Raw genomic sequence first — 18381 nt, 5'->3', positions numbered from 1 at the left:
CTGCCAATAATGCATCCCTCTGCTTCCTATAGAAATCAATAACCCTAGAAGAAGAAAACAATGAAAAGGATGTGTTTGCTGCATTGATTGCAGACACTAAAAGGCTCTGGAGTCCATTCTGTAAGAATCTATTTTCTATCTTGATGAAAATGTTGAATTCTTGATGAGGAAATAGAGCGTATTTATTTGACCTGTCTGATGGTAAACATTTTTACCATTGTGGGCTTCCATTATTTTGGAATAATTCAAAAGTGAAAATTAATAGAGCAAAGTCCATTTCTATATAAAGTATGGAACCTAAAATACAGTACCTCTCTACATGAGCCAGGAAGCCCTCTTCTCCCCATTGGTGTAGAAGCTGTGATACCAGCAGCTAAAAGGGATGAGACAGTTATAAGGTTCATCCTCTAAAATGTGTTTTTTTGCCAAACATTTTTTGCAAATCACTCTTGATTATGTGCAAACGACCCTAAGAAGATGCAACAACCTGCATGAAGCCTTATAGGGTCAGCGACTTATAACAACGTTAATTAATAACAATGACAACAATAATAGTAAAAATAACAAATATTTATATGGTCCTTGCTGTGTGCTGGAAGCTGCTGTACCATATGAACGTATTTAAGCTAAGTTGATCTTCATAATACCCTTATTAGGCAGGTCATGATTTCCACTCTACTGATAAAGAGAATGAGGCACAAGGTGAAATTAACTTTCCTGCAGCCACTGCTCATCACAGAGCCTGGATTTAGGCCAGACTGTCCAGCCCCAGATCCACCCAATAACTGCCGCCCTAAATGGCCTCTCTAAATGTAAAACACATACAGTCTATATATGAAGTTATACAATATATTTAGAGATTTTTGTATCCAGAATGAAAGTCCTAAATGTTCTAAATGGATAGTGAAATTTGGTTGATAACAGATAATATAGAAAAAGCCCCCAACTTGATAAAACATGGGATATCTGCACTTCGTGGAATGTATAATGTCAAAGAAATGTCCATTCTACATAAACTACCCCTTTTGCGTTCTTAGGTAGCAGTTCTGTCCTTAAGGTCTGATTCTCAAGATTGCCTTAGGGATGGGTCCAATAATTTCTCAAAGCTTGTAAAGAAATTTATACATTCTCCAAAAATAATTTTACTGTATTTTAGTTAAAATACATTCCAGCTGGTGTCTGTAGGGAGCTTAGCACATGGGCAGTGAAGGCAGACATCGGGCCACCACACGGGTTTGAACCCTTGCTCTCAGATTCCAGGACAACGGAGCTAACAGTGCATTACTTCACCAAACCTCTTCCGCCCTGTTGAGTCCAACGCAGTTTTTATGGGATTCCTGGGCTAGATGCCAGGACACAGCTGAATAAGAAGATCTCTGACCCTCAAGGAGTTTGGTCTACACTGTGAAACGGCACCAGGTCCATTCCAATCTCTTTTGCTATTTAGAGCAAACATCTGCTGTGCATGGTCTCCTAATTCAGTCCATGCGGAACTAGAGATGCAATCAGTGATTTCTCTCTCTGCCATGTTCACTCAGTCATATTTGCCAACATCTGTTTTATTTTATGATCTGATTCAAAAAATTCCTACCTGAGTGAAAGTGCTGGTGTGCATTGTTGAAACTTCTGTGTGTAAAACAATTCTCTCGATCAAGGGCTTTGGACCAGTTATAAACCCTATTCGCAACCTGCACAAAGAGAGAAAAGGCACAATACCAACCCTGCATTAACAATTAATACCTTGTTAGTGATTTCATGGGTAAGAAAGTTGCGACCTGGGGACAAATGGACCTAGACAGTTAACCCATTCTAATAAAACAACTTCTTATTTAAAATACACATTTAAATTAAATTGTACAGTTAAAATAGAATGCATATCTGACCAGGTATTTCTAAATGTGCTGTTTCATATATGCAACCAGAAACCTGACCAGTCCCCATTAAGCTATAGCTTAATGGCCAACTATCTTTGACCACTCGGAAGGATTGGGAGAAAAGCCTGTTATTAATAGATAAAATCAAATGGGAATACAGGTATCTTAAATGGGAACTGTTTGCAGTAAAAGATGCTGAGGTGCAGCCTCTGTCACCTTTAGATGCAGCCTGCAGGCACAGCCAGGGCCTTACCCAGAGGACAGGACTTTGGAAAAAGAGTCAGCTCGGATGACACGCCCATCAACGTCCATGGAGAGAAAAGTCGGTGCCCAGGGCTTGAAATGGAAGAAAAATACTGTTGGTTCGGGAAGTCTGTTAGAGCCCGTATCCCTACTTTGTGCAGAGACTGGGGAGGAATGGATTTGGAGAACAGTAGGACAAACATCCTTTTCCTTGTCTTCATCTCAGCCCTTTGAAATGGAGTAAGAACCAGAGATGCACGTTCTTCTATTCGTATCTGCCGATCTTCACGGCTTTTCTGCCAAATACACACACACGTCCTCGCACTTGCTCACGCTGCCACTCCCGTGAGTTTAGAGGAACCTCACACAGGACCTCCTCGTCCCAAGGCTTGAGATCCAGGATGAACAGATTTCGAGGAAGGATTCAAGAAAAACTAGTTTGGAAAAGACCAAAGCGAAGAGGGCCGTCAGCATTCAGGGCTGTTTAGGAAGAGATGCTGAGCCTTAGACCAACTAGAAACACAACAAAGGTGCAAGGGAAGACGAGCAGTGTAGTCGGTCTGCAATGCTGAAACTTCCATATTTACTTCAAACGTAAATGCCAACAAGAAAGGGGGCCATGGTCGTGTTGAAGGTGCGCGGTAGGCAGACATGGTATTCAGGCAAACTAGATAAAAAGCCAAGAGTTCTGTTTCTTCTCCGTAGATATAGAGTGGGGACTGAGTGCATGTGTTTGTTCTGTGCAGCCCTGAGAGCAAATACAGTGTTGGATTTTGCGGAATTGGACATTGGGAGTCTGTACCACTACTGTTGTCTCCTGGGAAACCGTGCTCGTGGACAGTGGTGTACATATATAGTGGGAAAGGATCTGAAAGCCCATGATTCTGCAGGAAAGTCCCCGACCCTAAGTGACAGGGATGGCGAGTGGGCAGCATGATGCTAGGCACGCCCCTCCTGTGCCCACCACCGCCTCATGACCGAGCGCGGCCGTCCTGCTCCTTCCGCCTGGACACGCCTCCCAAGTCCTCCGCCCGTCAGCCACCCCCGAGAGACTGAGGTTGACATCCAAGGAGACACCCACTCCGTAACCCTGGCACGATGTCTAAGGAGCCACGACCTGGATTTGGAGTCCAGACGACCCTCACCCTTGACTCACTCGACCCTCCACGTGCCTGGCACAGAGAGCCAGCCGCTATTCTAAAGGAAAGGAATTTCTGGAAAGAGCAGTAATACCAGAGATGAAAATACTCGGCAGCCCGGCTAAACTCACATCAGCAGAGTAACCTACAGCCACTTGTCTACTGATTGTGGGCTGAGTTGACACTGCACTTACCTTGTTGAACTGCATAAAATAGTAAGGATCGTCTTCTATGATGAGGAAGTCGTATTTTCTTGCGAGCTAAAAAAGGTTAAAGAAGCATGTTTATTTCTTCAGAGCGCTCGAAGATGAAAATCACTTGGAATCATAGTTCTTTGTACTTGTTTCTGTGTAGCTGAATATGTGATTTTACAACAGTGTTTATAGTGAAAATCTTAGGCATCATGTTCAGCTACCTAGAGGAGACTTTACCAAAGGAGCCTGCCTCCTATTTTAAGGGAATGTCTTTGTAACCTGAAATGACAAGAAGTAGGAAAGGGAAGGGACAGGTTGAAAATACAAACATAAAATAATGAAAATCAAACTTGGGGCCAATTATTAAATAGCCTCATAGAGTTTAACATCACACCAAGAGTAACATTTCCTTCAATGAAAATATCAATTAAAGGGAAAGAAAAATCTCATAGTCAACAAGAGTGTAATAGTTTCTTGAATTTAAATTCATGGCGACCCTGGCATAGATGACTTCCTTTTATTAAAAATCATCTTCCTTGAGAGTAAGGGGTAATGAGAAGGAACTTGCAGAGCACTCTTCTAAAGGGTCAGAACAAAACAAGAACACAGCCACATAGCACATTCTTTGAAAATACCTCATAGATTTCCTTTTTGCGGTTAGTTGTTAATGAGTTCCCAGCAGGGTTGTTGCCATTTGGGACAGTATAAAGAAATTTGGGGGTGTTTTTCTCGGGGTTCTTTGAATCTTCTGGTTTCCATTTGGAGAGTATTTCTCTGAGGGAGTCTGGAATAATCCCGTGCTCATCACTGGAAACATTAATCATGTTGCAGCCCAGGGGTTGCAGCTGTCCAGTACAAAGAGAAAAGAAAGCCAGAGACTCAGACTTGATACAAAATATCAGTGTCACTGGTTCTTACACTAAGGAGAATGTTACCATTTATACCCTTAAACACAAAGCTGTTACCATTTATACCCTTAAACACAAACCTGCACTCAGCTCTACGCCCACAGTGCGTTATCTTTATAATTATGGTTAGAACTGGTTCATAAAATAGGTGTTTATTAAGGAATGTTTTTTGACAAAGTAAATTAATCTTATAAAGAATCTATGGTTCTAATACATAAAATAGTTATAAGCAGAGGTGATATTCAAAATATTGGACAGGTGGTGTAGCATGGGCACATCAGATACAGAGCAGGCTGGAATGGGGTCCTGGAGGCCCCCTACCATGCCAGCATTGGCTCTGTACTATGGGGTGTTCAGGTTGGTCTTAGGAGAGGGACCAGGGGAGCCAGGGTGGTGCTGGGGCACCAAGGAGCGTCAGGGCAGTGGCTCACCAAGGCAGGGGAATAGTATACTGTACCGACTGCAAAGGCTGAAGTCACAAATAGTGGCCTTGTTTATGGACATTGTTTTATGAAAGGTTTGTGTTTTTATGTTTTATGTCTGTGGACAAACATAAAGAAAAAAATCGGAACTTAATAAGTAACAAGCAAAGGAAATCATCAACGAATGGAAAGACAACCTACAGAATGGAGAAGCTATTTGCAAACAATGGAACCGACAAGGGATTAATTTCCAAAATATACAGACAGCTCATACAGCTCAATATCAAAAAAAACCCAAGCAACCCAGTCCAAAATTGGGCAGAAGATCTAAATAGACATTTCTCCAAAGAAGACATGCGATGGCCAACAGGCACATGAAAAGATGCTGAATGTTACTAATTATTAGAGAAATGCAAATGAAAACTGCAATGATGTACCACCTCACACCGGTCAGAATGGCCATCATCAAAAAGTCTACAAATAATAAATGCTGGAGAGGGTGTGGAGGAAAGGGAACCCTCCTACACTGTTGGTGGGAATGTAAACTGGTGCAGCCACTATGGAGAACAGTATGGAGGTTCACCTTATGATCCAGCAGTCCCCTTCCTGGAGAAAACCATACTTCTAAAAGACACATGCACCCCAATGTTCATTACAGTAGCATTTACAATAGCCAAGACATGGAAGCAACGTAAGTGTCCATTGACAGATGAATGGATGAAGATGTGGTATGTATATGTATGTATGTATATACATATATATATATATACACACACACACACATATATACACAACGGAATATTAGCCATAAAAAGATTGAAATAATGCCATTTTCTGCAACATGGATGGATCTAGAGATTATCATAGTAAGTGAAGTAAGTCAGATGGAGAAATACAAATATCATATAATATTGCCTGTATATGGAATCTAATAAAATGATACAAATGAACCTATTTACAAAACAAATAGACACACAGAGACATAGAAAACAAACTTCTGGCTACAAAGGGAAAGAGAAGTGGAGGGATAAATAAGGCGTTAGGGATTAACATATACACAGTACTATATATAAAATAGGTAACCAACAAGAACCTATTGTATAGCACAGGGAACTATACTCAGTATCTTGTAATAACCTATAATGGAAAAGACCCTGAAAGTTATACATGTATAGGTATAACTGAATCACTTTGGTGTACATCTGAAATGAACACAACATTGTAAATCAAGTACAATATATTTCAATAAAAATTAAAAAAAATAGCAGTAACTGAGTGAAGTTCTCAGAAAAAATACTTTCAAAGGATAAGCAAACACTTTTCTTAGCAGTCAAATGTAGAATTATGCACTGAGAATAATCCAGACCCCACTTATGGTAAATTTAAAAGGTCTTAGACTTAGAAATCACATAAACATGCAATAAAAGAAGTCAATATTGGACCATGAGATAAACACACATGAACCGTCGGCATATTCCCTCACAGCCTGGCATTGGTCTCTGTTTGGGTGTGTGAAAACGTGTGTGTATGTGTGCTGTTTACATAGACAAAAATTTTATATTTATAGGCATTGTGTAATCTTATGACTTAGGAGTTTAGGAAAATAATTAACAATTAGCATCCAGTCACTAAGAAAAGGTAATTACTTTTTTTTTTTTTGTAATTATTTTAGTTTTTAAAATTACGGCAAAATAACAAAAATTTGCCATTTTAAAGTGTGAGACTCAGTGGCATTAATTACATTCACAATGTGTGCATCCATGTCACTATTAATTTCCAAAATCTTTTCATCACTCCAAACAGACCCCCTGTACCATTAAGCAATAACTCCCCACTTCCCCCTCCCTCAGCCCCTGGTAACCACTAAGCAACTTTCCGTCTTTATGAGTTTGCCTATTTCAGATATTTTGTACAAGTGGAATCATACAATACGTGTCCTTTTGTGTCTGGCTTCTTTCACTTGACATAGTGCTTTCAAGGTTTATCCATGTTGTAGCAGGTGTCAGAACTTCCTTCCTTCTTCTGGCTGAATAATATTCCATTGTGTGAATGGACCACATTTTATTCATGCATTGATGTACACTTGGGCTGCTCCATGTTTTGGCTATTGTGAATAATGCTGCTATGAACGTTTATGTTTCTGTTTGAGCCCCAGTTTTCAAATCTTTTTGGGTACATACTAGGAGTGGAATTTGTGTGTCCACAGTAATTCTATGTTTAATTTTTTGAGGCACTGATAAACTGTTTTCCACAGGGGCTGCACCATTTTACATTTCCACCAGCAATGTACTGCGGTTCCAATTTCTCTACATATTCACCATTACTTGCTCTATTCCATTAAAAAAATAATAGTCATCCTAGTAGGTGTGAAGTAGTATCTCACTATGGTTTTGACTTTCATTTCTCTAATGACTAGTGATGTCGTGCAGCTTTTCATATACTTACTGGCCATTTATATATCTTCTTTGCAGAAATGTCTATTCAAGTCCTTTGTCTATTTTTATTATTATTATTATTATTTTTTGCGGTATGCGGGCCTCTCACTGTTGTGGCCTCTCCCGTTGCGGAGCACAGGCTCCGGACGCGCAGGCTCAGCGGCCATGGCTCACGGGCCCAGCCGCTCCGCGGCATGTGGGATCTTCCCGGACCGGGGCACGAACCCGCGTCCCCTGCATCGGCAGGCGGACTCTCAACCACTGCGCCACCAGGGAAGTCCCCTTGTCTATTTTTAAATTAATTTCTTTGTATTTTAATTGTAGGAGGTCTTTATATACTCTGGATATTGAACTCTTACCGTATATATATGATTTGCATGTATTTTCTCCCACTCTGTAGGCTGTTTTTTCACTTTCTTCATAATGTCCTTTGACGCTCAAAAGAGTTTAATTTTTGATGAAGTCCAGTTTATCTGTATTTTTGTTGTTGCTTGTATTTTTGTTGTTATATCTAAGAATAGTGCCAAATCCAAGGTCAAGAAGATTTGCCTTATGTTTTCTTCTAAGAGTTTATAGTTTTAGCTCTTAATTTAAACGTTTGATCCATTTTGAGTTACATCTTTATATGGCATGAGGTGAGGGTCCAATTTCTTTCTCTTGCACGTGGAAACACAGTTATCCCAGCGAAATTTGGAAGAGACTTTTTTTTTTTCCTGTTGAATGGTTTTGGTACCCTTGTCAAAATCAGTTGGTCACAGCTGTATGGTTTATTTCTGAATGCTCAATTCTATCCCATTGGGATATGTATCTATCCTTAATGCCAGTACCAGCCGGTTTTGATTACTGCAGATTAAGGCAGTTGGTTTTGAAATTGGGAACTGAGAATCTTCTAACTTTGCAGTTTTTCAAGATTGGTTTGCCTATTTGGACCCTTTCCAATCCCAAATGAATTTGAGGATTGGCTTTTATATTTCTGTAAAAAAGGCTATTGGAATTTTGGTAGGGATTGCATGGAATCTGTAAATTGCTGTGGTAGTATTGACACCTGAACAGTGTTAAGTCTTCCAACCCAGGAGAAGGTGATGCCTTTCGGTTTATTGGCATCTCCTTTAATTTCTTCCAGCAATGTTTTTTAGTTTTTTTTTTTTTTTTTTTGCGGTACGTGGGCCTCTCACTGCTGTGGCCTCTCCCGCCGCGGAGCACAGGCTCCGGACGCGCAGGCTCAGCGGCCATGACTCACGGGCCCAGCCGCTCGGCGGCACGCGGGATCCTCCCAGACCAGGGCCCGAACCCACGTCCCCTGCATTGGCAGGCGGACTCCCAACCACTGCGCCACCAGGGAAGCCCTGTTTTTTAGTTTTTAATGAGGAAGTCTTTCACCCATTTTGTTAGATTTATTCCCAGATATTTTATTCTATTGGATGCTATTACAAATGGAATTTTCTTAATTTCCTTTTCAGATTGTTCATTAGAAAAGCAATGTTTATAACATATTTTTACCCCTACTTGGGAGTGTTGAGGGAATATGCCTTTCATCAAGACTAGCTAATTGCTTTCTATATATATTCATTTTTCACAAAGATAATATTAAATTAAAAAAAAAGATAATCCATGAAGTTAGATTCAGTAGAGCATAGCGGTCATCTCATTAAATCCCCTACTCTAAGCTGGAATTACTTTGCTAGCATTTATGTCAGGTGGCCATTGAGAGTTACTCTGAGCCCCTGCAGTGATGGCCAGTGCTTTACTCCTCAGAGAACTGGTAAGGCTGATGGTTAGACAGTTGTTACATGGAGTTGAACCTGTTTCCCTGTAGTTTCCCCCCTTTGGTTCAAGTTCTATGAACCTGAGGACATGCACAGACAAATCTAACTTCTCTGTCACATGGCTAGCTTTAATGTACTTGAGGACAATTCTCATGCCCCTGTGGACTCTTCTCTCTCTGCGGAAAAGAGCATAGTTCCTAAAACAATTCAACCTATGGTATTATTTCCATCTCTTTGTTCACTCTGGTCGCTTTTCTCCGACTGTGCTCCAGCCTGTATTCACATCGACCCAAAAGTATTGTGCCCCCGACAGTGGTGTGTTCTGACCAGGGCACAGCAGAGCAGGTGATGCGACTCCTCATTCTGGATATTAGAGTCCCGTTAATTAACACTGGAGAGGAAAGTCCTGATCGTACCATATTACTGTACAGTTATCCTATACTGACATATGGCTATTCTTACGCATGTGGTCATATAGGTGGTAGTGAAAACATGTCTTTGTAAATTAAGTCACATTTCAGGTGGAATATTAACAAATCTGGACATGATTTTGCACAATCCAATTTTAGCATCTCTGCATTTAGACCTTGTAAGGAGAAATGTATAAAGCAGAGGGTACATTTCACATATTTTGCGTATATTAATGATTCTCCTGTTTAAGAAGAAAGATGCTATTTTATGTTTCAGTGGACAGAGAATTCTCAAGGTGCAGTGGTTTCTTATTTGTTATAAGAAAAGAGAGTTGCCTTTTGTAGACATGTGTACTCACAGCATGAATTGTTCCTGAATAAATAGGTTCATTTACGAGGATATTATCTCCAGGATTAACGATCATCTCAAATACCTAACAAAAGAAGCATAGGTTTGCTTCGTTAGTCTGTTTTCCATTATTAGAAAACACCCCCCCCCTTTTTTTTTTTAGTTTGGGCTCACTAGGATTCTAGAGAAGGAGTTGGCAAGTTTTCTGTAACTTGCCAGATGGGATGTGAGCCCTGGTGTCTCCATTGCCACTACTCATCTCTGCCTCTATGGTGAGAAAGCTGTAGACAATACGTCAGCCGATGGTGTGGCTGAGTTCCAATAAAACTCTATTTACAGAATCAGACAAGGGCTGGCTTGGCTCTCAAGCCACAGTTTGCAAACCTCCGTTCTGGGTTTAAAAAATATATATATATACACATAACTGGTTTGGCTCCTAAAATTCATGTATTCCTTCTTTGAATAATTTAAAAATCTTTGCTATAAGCCAGGACCTATGGAGACAAACTGATGAGTATAGTGGGATGGTTTTTATCCTCGTGGAGGTGCTAGTTCATTGAAAGCTAGATTCTAATCAAATAACTACTCAGATAAATGCATATGTAAAATCGGTGATAAGCGCTATTACGTATAGATGCCAAGGCTCTACGTGCTCATTGTAGGAGGACTTGGGCACTCAGGGAACTTAGAGCATTCAGGGAGGGCTTCCCTGAGGAAGTGACGAGTAGGAGGAGGGGTGACAATACGTACACAGTTTGAGAAACTGAAAGAATCTGAACTGAAAGAACTGAGAATTTTCACTGTGAGAAACACAGTTTGAGAAACTGAAAGAATTGAGAAACTGAAAGAATGGCTTGAGGTGGAGTGTGAAGAGGAGAGTGGAAGGACTCAGAGGGAAGTGGGCAGAGAGCATCCCAGGGAGGCCTTTGGGCCAAGTGAGCCCAGGGAGAATTTTAAGTAGAGGGCGGGACCGGGGAGTCAGGTGACCAGACAGGCATTTGAGAAAGTCATTCTGGCTGCAAACTCAAAGTATCAAAAAGGAATGAGAGTACAGGTGGAGTCTGGGAAGTTTTTAGGCTCATTTGGGAGGTATTTGCTGCAGTCCTTGGGAAAGGTAAGGGTGGTCTGGATGGGTTGATGATGGTGGGGCTGGAGAGAACTGAGCGGCATTTAGGAAATCAGAACCAGCAGACCTAACGGTGGACTGAGGGGGCACGAGGAAGGAGAGGTGTCAGGAGGGACCCCTGGATTCTGGCTGTGCAGGTGGGGAGGTGGTGGGAGGAGTGCCACTGACTGAAAAACACCCCCAACGCTGTCTGTTCTGAGGGAGAAGCTGATGAGTGTGTTTTGGTGTGAGGGGCCTTTGAAACAGCCTGGGATGGATCAGGTGGATTGGTGGACGCGTGGATGTGCAGGGAGCCTGGAGTTAATGGCATGGACGTGATCGCCCAGGTGTGATGCCCAGGGAAGGTGTGTGTGTGTGAAGGGGAAAGAGGTTTGGGGGCCCAGCCTCACGGGGCTCCCATACATAAGGGACACTGCAAGTGGGGCAGGGCAAGAGGAAGGGGAGCATTCCAGAAAGGAGGGGGGCTCAGCAAGGGTAAAGGAGACTCAGAGGTCAGGGAGGACAAGGCCCACAAGTCTCGGGCGATCTTGAGGACAGTATGATGCCTCGGGACATCAGTAGAGCCACACAAGAGATTTTTCCAGCCTAAGTCAGAGGGGTCCATTCTGACTAAATCTTACACGAGTCAGAGAATAATCCTTTCCCAGCCTGTGACATTTCACAGTCCCCAGGTCAAGCCTCTCCTCCCTATATCATTTTAACAACCTAGATCTCTTGACACACAGCACGGCCATTATCCACTGAGACAGAAGATGTGACATCTTTTTCCAATTTGGACTAGGATGTTCGATTTACTTTTCCTTATGGGCTTTTGGCCTTTTATGACAAACAGTATCTTCCTCTGACAAGTTCATTGGTTCAGGATTTACAGGACATCCTAGGACCAAACAGATCACTGAGGCGGCTTGTGTATCATCTGTGGATCAGATGAAAACCTCATCACATTCACTTCCCATGTCATTAGGGGACATGAGAAAGTCATATATCCTAAATGAGGAGGGAGGGCTGTTCATTATCTGAGACACGGACACCTAAACTAATATCCATCCTGGGGAACAAAGTGGGAGAAATAGTAAACCGGATTCCCAGGAGGCCTCTGGAACAAGCATGGCTATAAGCCAGTGAGTTACTGATGCATTTGGCCATCTATGCTCTGTTCCTCTTTGATATGACTGATGTTGCAAGAGACAAAGAAGAAACTTTCTTGTGCATCTTTCTGGAAAAAAAAAATGCACATAATGTCCCTTCCTAAGAAAAGAATTTCACTGAAAAGAACTTTTTTGTCCTACAAGTCTGGAGCATCACAAATGTTTCTCTTCAAGAAAAAAAATCAAACAGCAGCTAATCCTTTTATTTTTCCTAATTCAGTCCAAGAAGGGGGAGGAAAATTATAAAGTCTTACTTTAATACCTTATTCTGTAAAAATAATTTAATTGAAATTCATTAAAACTAACTGGATTATAACATTCACATTTACATAAGAAAGAAGAGCAAGAAAGCTACTCTGCTTTGAGATAAACAAGAGTCATACTTTCATCTAGATGTGAGGACTGAATGTAGAGCTTCCTTATCCAGGACTAATTATTCATGAAAAAGAAAAGAAACAAATAGATGAAACTGAGAACCATATATGCAGTCTCTTTATCTGGAGACCCCCCAGTGGTGGTTACCTCTGTGGAGTTCCTGGAACCCAGGAGAGAGGCAGAGAGAGAGAGAGAGAGAGACAGAGAGAAGGAGAGAGAGAAAGTAACCCAGAGGAGAAGTCAGCCACAGACACAGACATATACGTAGACCTGGAGAAGCACAGCCAAGAGGGAGTCAGGGTACAAGGGGCAGCCGGCACAGACGATGACACCAGCAGACACACAAAGGAATGACGTTTCATCTCAGGAGTATCAGGATACACCCTCAAAGGATTTAAAAGTCATACACTGAAATGTTATAGCCACAAGCAAAACTGAAATTTAGCCTGAATCTCTGAGTCAGATGAAAGTAAGCAGCGCTCACTAAGCTGCAGGTAGGGGTTGAGTTCTCCCTGAATGGGAATCTTGTCCTAATGACTCAGAGCTCCGGGTCAATGATGATGGGATCTCTGTTTAAGAGAAATCAGGTTGCAAATGAAGCAACTGACAAAGGATTAATCTCCAAAATATACAAGCAGCTCAATATCAAAAAAACAAACAATCCAAAAATGGGCAGAAGACCTAAATAGACATTTTTCCAAAGAACACATACAGATGGCCAAGAAGCACATGAAGAGATGCTCAACGTCACTAATCATTAGATAAATGCAAATCAAAACCACAGTGAGTTATCACCTCACACCATTCAGAATGGCCATCATCAAAAAATCTACAAATAATAAACGTCAGAGAGGGTGTGGAGAAAAGGGAATCCTCTTGCACTGTTGGTGGGAATGTAAATTGATACAGCCACTATGGAGGACAGCATGGAGGTTCCTTAAAAAACTAGAAATAGAACTACCATACGACCCAGCAATCCCACTACTGGGAATATAACCTGAGAAAACTGTAATTCAAAAAGGAACATGTACCACAATGTTCACTGCAGCACTGTTTACAATAGCCAGAATATGGAAGCAGCCTAAATGTCCATCGACAAAGGAATGCATGAAGAAGATGTGGCACATATATACAATGGAATATTACTCAGCCATAAAGAGGAACAAAATTGAGTTATTTGTAGTGAGGTGGGTGGACCTAGAGTCTGTCATATAGAGTGAAGTAAGTCAGAAAGAGAAAAACAAATACCGTATGCTAATGCATATATATGGAATCTAAAAAAACCGGTACTGATGAACCTAGCGGCAGGGCAGGAATAAAGATGCAGATGTAGAGAACAGACTTGAAGACCCAGAGTGGGGAAGGGGAAGCTGGGATGAGGTGAGAAAGTGTTATGGACATATACACACTACCAAATGTAAAATAAATAGCTAGTAGGAAGCTGCCGCATAGCACAGGGAGATCAGCTCGGTGCTTTGTGACCACCTAGAGGGGTGGGGTAGGGAGGGTGGGAGGGAGGCTCAAGAGGGAGGGGATATGGGGATGTATGTATGCATATGGCTGATTGACTGTTGTACAGCAGAAACTAACACAACATTGTAAAGCAATTATACTCCAATAAAGATGTGAAAAAAAGAAAGAGAGACACCAGGTTGGTGAATGTCTTTACGTTCCACTTATGATTCTAGGTGAAGACAAGGAAGCCTTTGTAGGCCACAAAACATGATGCTCTGTGGCTAAGGGAGAGATGGCTGTATGGGTGAACGTAGTATTGGATGCTTCCCGCGGGTGCCTTTCCTTCCAGTCTTACCTTACAGAGACCTTCTTGGCTGCCACAGGTGACACACACGTCCATTTGTCCTTGGCTGGGTGGATAATGGATGGTGGGAGGATTATGCAATTTTACTTGTAACTGTTTTAGCCAGGATAACAGCTCTGGGAGGCTAAAGCATAAAATGCACGTAAAAATTGACAGCAGTGAAAGTCATAATAATAGGAGACAGGAACTAGATGGTGGCTTTATAGCAGGCACTTCAAAGGTCCTCAAATGCTTTTTGCCAATAGTAATACCTTTACTTTAAAGACAAGGCAACAGACTTAGAGATTAAGAAATCCACATAAGTTAATCAGTTGGTGATTAAAAGAGCTGAGATTTGAATCTACAGCTTTCTCATTCCAAAGCCTGTACTTCTTCTTTTACATTAGAGCTCTCACTGCGTAATTCATTTTTTGTTTCCCTTAGGGAGATTTCTGTAGGATACCTAGAAGTGCAGGTTCAGTAAGTTCTTTGCATCATGGAAAGAAAAGCCTAGGTATACATTATATACAATACAATTTTTATGCACCCAACATGCATTATTCTTCAATCACAGAGCAAACAGGCTTTAATAAAATATAATTCATAGACACTCTGCAAGTTACCCTTTATCACTGGAAGACCAGCTAAGGAAAGCCTTAGAATACGTGTTCCAGTTTGCCTTTATGAAATTAAATACATCTGAACTGAGGGCAACATGCTTACATAGCTGCCTGTTTAGAAAGGGAACATAATCATTAAAAAATTTCCCCAGGGGCTTCCCTGGTGGCGCAGTGGTTGAGAGTCCGCCTGCCGATGCAGGGGACACGGGTTCGTGCCCCGGTCCGGGAAGATCCCACGTGCCGCGGAGCGGCTGGGCCTGTGAGCCACGGCTGCTGAGCCTGCGCGTCCGGAGCCTGTGCTCCGCGGCGGGAGAGGTCACAGCAGTGAGAGGCCCGCGTACCACAAAAAAAAAAAAAAAAAAAATTTCCCCAGGACCTAAACTGGCTGCTTGCTGGGTCATCCTTTTCCTCCTTTCTCCTACCCTGCTGCTTCACCAAGCTATATTCTCTTTCTTTTCCCAGTCTCAGATCAAATGGAACCACCTTCCTAAAACCTCTCCCTCCCCTAGTCGTATAAGGTTGAGAACAGTCCCTGGCCTCTTAGGCATTCAGTATCATTGCTGCAATTATTTTTTCTTCTAAAACTCTTCCCCAAACCTTCCTCACTGCTGAATACCCAGTTAAAAAACGCACACGTCACTCTATCAGCGGGCTGTAGAATATTGCTCATGAAAATGAACCAACAAGGTTACATTATCTACTGATCAGTACCCAGCACTCTGAGAATACTGCAGTGCTCTCTTCATCATCTCTTCATCAAATTGGATGGTCTCTCCATTGTCTATGGTGATAACCGCAGACTTGAAAGGGAACGTGTTAGGGTTTGGTGCTCCAGTCGCCAGGGAGAGGACAGATTTCGATGACTTGCCCAATATCTCAGCTACAACAAATAAGGAGGAGAAGAAACACTTTCAGTGAAGACCTTCCTAAACAGAGATGGTTCAGCATGCTGCATTAAAGTCAGTAAAACTTTAAAGTGTAACGATTTCTAGTGATAGAATGCTAGTCCGAAAGAAACACAGAAGATGCCTTTTTTGTGGGCCGAGCTCACCGGTGGAGGAACTAAGGAATAGACACGTGCATCTAAGAAGGCGGAGTGATCAGGCAGACAAGCCAAGGGTCACAGTAGGAGAAGACGGGCTTCCACTCGGCCCGTCCGTGCCCGGCTCCGCGCGCACCCCTCTCTCTCCGGCGAACCCGCCCTCCCCACTCCGCACGCGCCCGCACGCTGAGCCGATCCCCGACTCCTGTGCCCGGAAGAGCCCTCTGGAGCCTAAGCAGGACGTGTCCACGGCGGCCTGCCCTCTCTCTACTGCTGATGGCCCACACTCGTGCCCGTTCCAGCGCGCCTTCTGTGCCAGGTCTGCGCAGAGCCGGGCTCAGGCCGCCCGGAGCAGCTCTGCGGGGACCGCCCCCTCCAGTGGGAGAGCAGGGCCCGGACTCACCCATGACTCGAAGGGCGGAAGGCTTTCTGGCCGCGCTCACAGCCGTGATGAACCGTGTGTAATTCATTCTCGGATTCCAAGCGGCAAGCCCCGCCTTATGTGGTTGAAGCCTGGGAAAACCAAGGATCCGCGTCAGTCCTGCCCCCTAATCCCTGCCCTGGAAAGGCCACCTCTGCTGTCCCCCGCGTGTGGTCTGGCGCGCGGAGCCAGGAGAGGCCGCCGAAGGCCCGGCTGGTGGCCGCGCGAGAGCCTGGGTAGGATCCGGCCTGGCGCGTAGCAGGACTGGCAAAGTCCACTGGCAAGTTAGCTTGCGTGCCCCTCCCGCCCCACTCTCTTTGGTACGTCCGCGTGCCGAGCGCCTCCATCCCAGCCCCGCCCGCCCCGCCCCTCGATTCCGGCCACGCCCCTGACACGCCCCTCCATCCCGCCCCCGCCCTCGTGTGCCTTTAGCCCGTCCAGCTCGTGACCGCCTGTCCTGCTGGGGACCTAACCACGCGCCTGCAGCCTGCTCTCTTTGTTGGCGCAGGCAGTGCGGGAGGCCGCATTTAATGATTTACCACTGGGTGTTTTGCACAAGGTACTTAATCTTTCTGGGCATCAGTTTGCTCACAGGGCTGTGGGCAGGATGAAATCAGGGAATCTCAGACACTCCTCAGCACAGTGACTTGATCTTACAAAAGCCTTCAGTAACTGTTAGCTATTATTATGACTAGTAACAACGTTCTTAGCAAAACTAAGGACTCAGTGTCCTAATGGTTTTTGCTGGAGAAACTGGCAACTTTTAAGGCAGATTATGTCCTTAGTTCATTCATGCAGGCAATTAAGGGTCTTTGTGAGGTTACCTATTTAAAGAAGTGTTGCCTCTGCATTTTTCTAGAAATTAGCTCAAGAAGCTCTAACTAACCTCTAAATTATAAACCATAGTTAATTATTAAATAAAAGTGGAGATTTTGATGTTACTGGAGATTCAGGACTCCCCTCCCACCCCCTTAGTGTGGTTCCCTTGGATACTTAGATACCTTGGATACACAAACTTAAACTTCTTCCCTTTGGTTGTAGGAACCTGTTTGTGAAAGGTCTTTCGTGTTCTCAGGTCTATGCTGCTTATAATATTTATTACATAGAGACTTTTTTTTTTTAAGTACGGAACTAATATCCGCCCATATTTCCAATCAATAGCAATAAAACTAAAGGATCAAAAACTAAAGAGATTTCAGGCCAGCTCATCATAAGGTGCAGACTCTCAAGCTTCATGGGTTTGCTGAATTTTCTACTTGGCTGCTGGAGTTGGACAGGTGAGAGGCTGAGGGTGCTGATTCATTATGAGGTGGTGATGATTTAGGTCAGGTAGGGAGGCAGAGAAGTGGCCCATCAGGGCGGCTACTGGAACGCAGGGGACCTGAGGGTTGTGCTTAGAAAATGCAGGCAGAGGATGACCACAGTGGTGGGAAAGGGTAGGCAAGGGCTGAGTTGGGGACAGCTTACCTGACAGAAGCTGAAAACTGAAGAGATAGTTGATTGCCAGAGAAATCCAACAGACCAGACTTTGAAATTGTCAGGAGCAACCGCAGAAGGAGTTGTTTCCTGGGTGTGGGGTGAGTGAGCAAGGTCACAGCTCAGGCTACCTTTTAAAGACTTGGCTTAGGACTCCTGGGGACAGAATGTATGAAAGGGCCAGGGCTTGTGGACCCAGTCATCCTCTAAACAATTGTTGAGTGCTTCCTCTGTGCTGGGGGCTGTAACACGTCTAAAGAGATGGTGGAGACCAGCCACAGGTCTGGAGGTTGGAAGTGCAGGATGAAGGTGTCAGCAGGGGTGGTTCTCCCTGAGACCTGTGACCAGGAACCTGTTCCAGGCCTCTCGGCTAGATACTGGTGGTTTGCTGGTAATTTTTAATGTTCCTTGGCTTCTGGTTGCATCTTCATCTTCACGTGGTGTCTCCCTGCTGTGTACATGTCTGTGTTCAAACTTCCCTGTTTTATAAGAACACCAGTCACATTAGACGAGGGCTCACCTTCATCACCTCACGTTAACTTGGTTACCTCTGTAAGGACTGTATCTTCAAAGAAGGTCACATTTCTGGTTACTAGGGGTTAAGACTCCAAAGTATCTTTTTTTTTTTTTTAAAT

The 18381-nt window shown here is 43.3% G+C and overlaps 1 protein-coding gene across 1 annotated transcript; it reads right to left on the bottom strand.

Moving 5' to 3' along the window:
* Positions 1 to 4: 4 nt before the first annotated feature.
* LOC113616633 (kynurenine/alpha-aminoadipate aminotransferase, mitochondrial-like) lies at positions 5 to 16583 on the bottom strand (the record flags this gene model as incomplete). The annotated part of the gene is made up of 10 exons (XM_027100051.1): positions 16253 to 16583; positions 15519 to 15687; positions 14200 to 14332; positions 9751 to 9825; positions 4086 to 4295; positions 3451 to 3516; positions 2128 to 2210; positions 1592 to 1688; positions 312 to 373; positions 5 to 44 (listed from the first exon to the last, which is right to left on the bottom strand). Coding segments are annotated over exons 1-10 (1002 nt in total), but the record flags the coding sequence as incomplete, so codon positions are not given.
* Between the last annotated feature and the right edge of the window lie 1798 nt (positions 16584 to 18381).

This window comes from Aethalodelphis obliquidens, unplaced genomic scaffold (genome assembly GCF_003676395.1).
Source record: "Aethalodelphis obliquidens isolate GAN/ISIS:26980383/991018 unplaced genomic scaffold, ASM367639v1 scaffold277, whole genome shotgun sequence".
NCBI classification, from domain to species: Eukaryota; Metazoa; Chordata; class Mammalia; order Artiodactyla; family Delphinidae; genus Aethalodelphis; species Aethalodelphis obliquidens.
The sequence above is the reverse complement of the archived record's forward strand: the minus strand, read 5'-3'. Positions and strand labels throughout refer to the sequence as shown.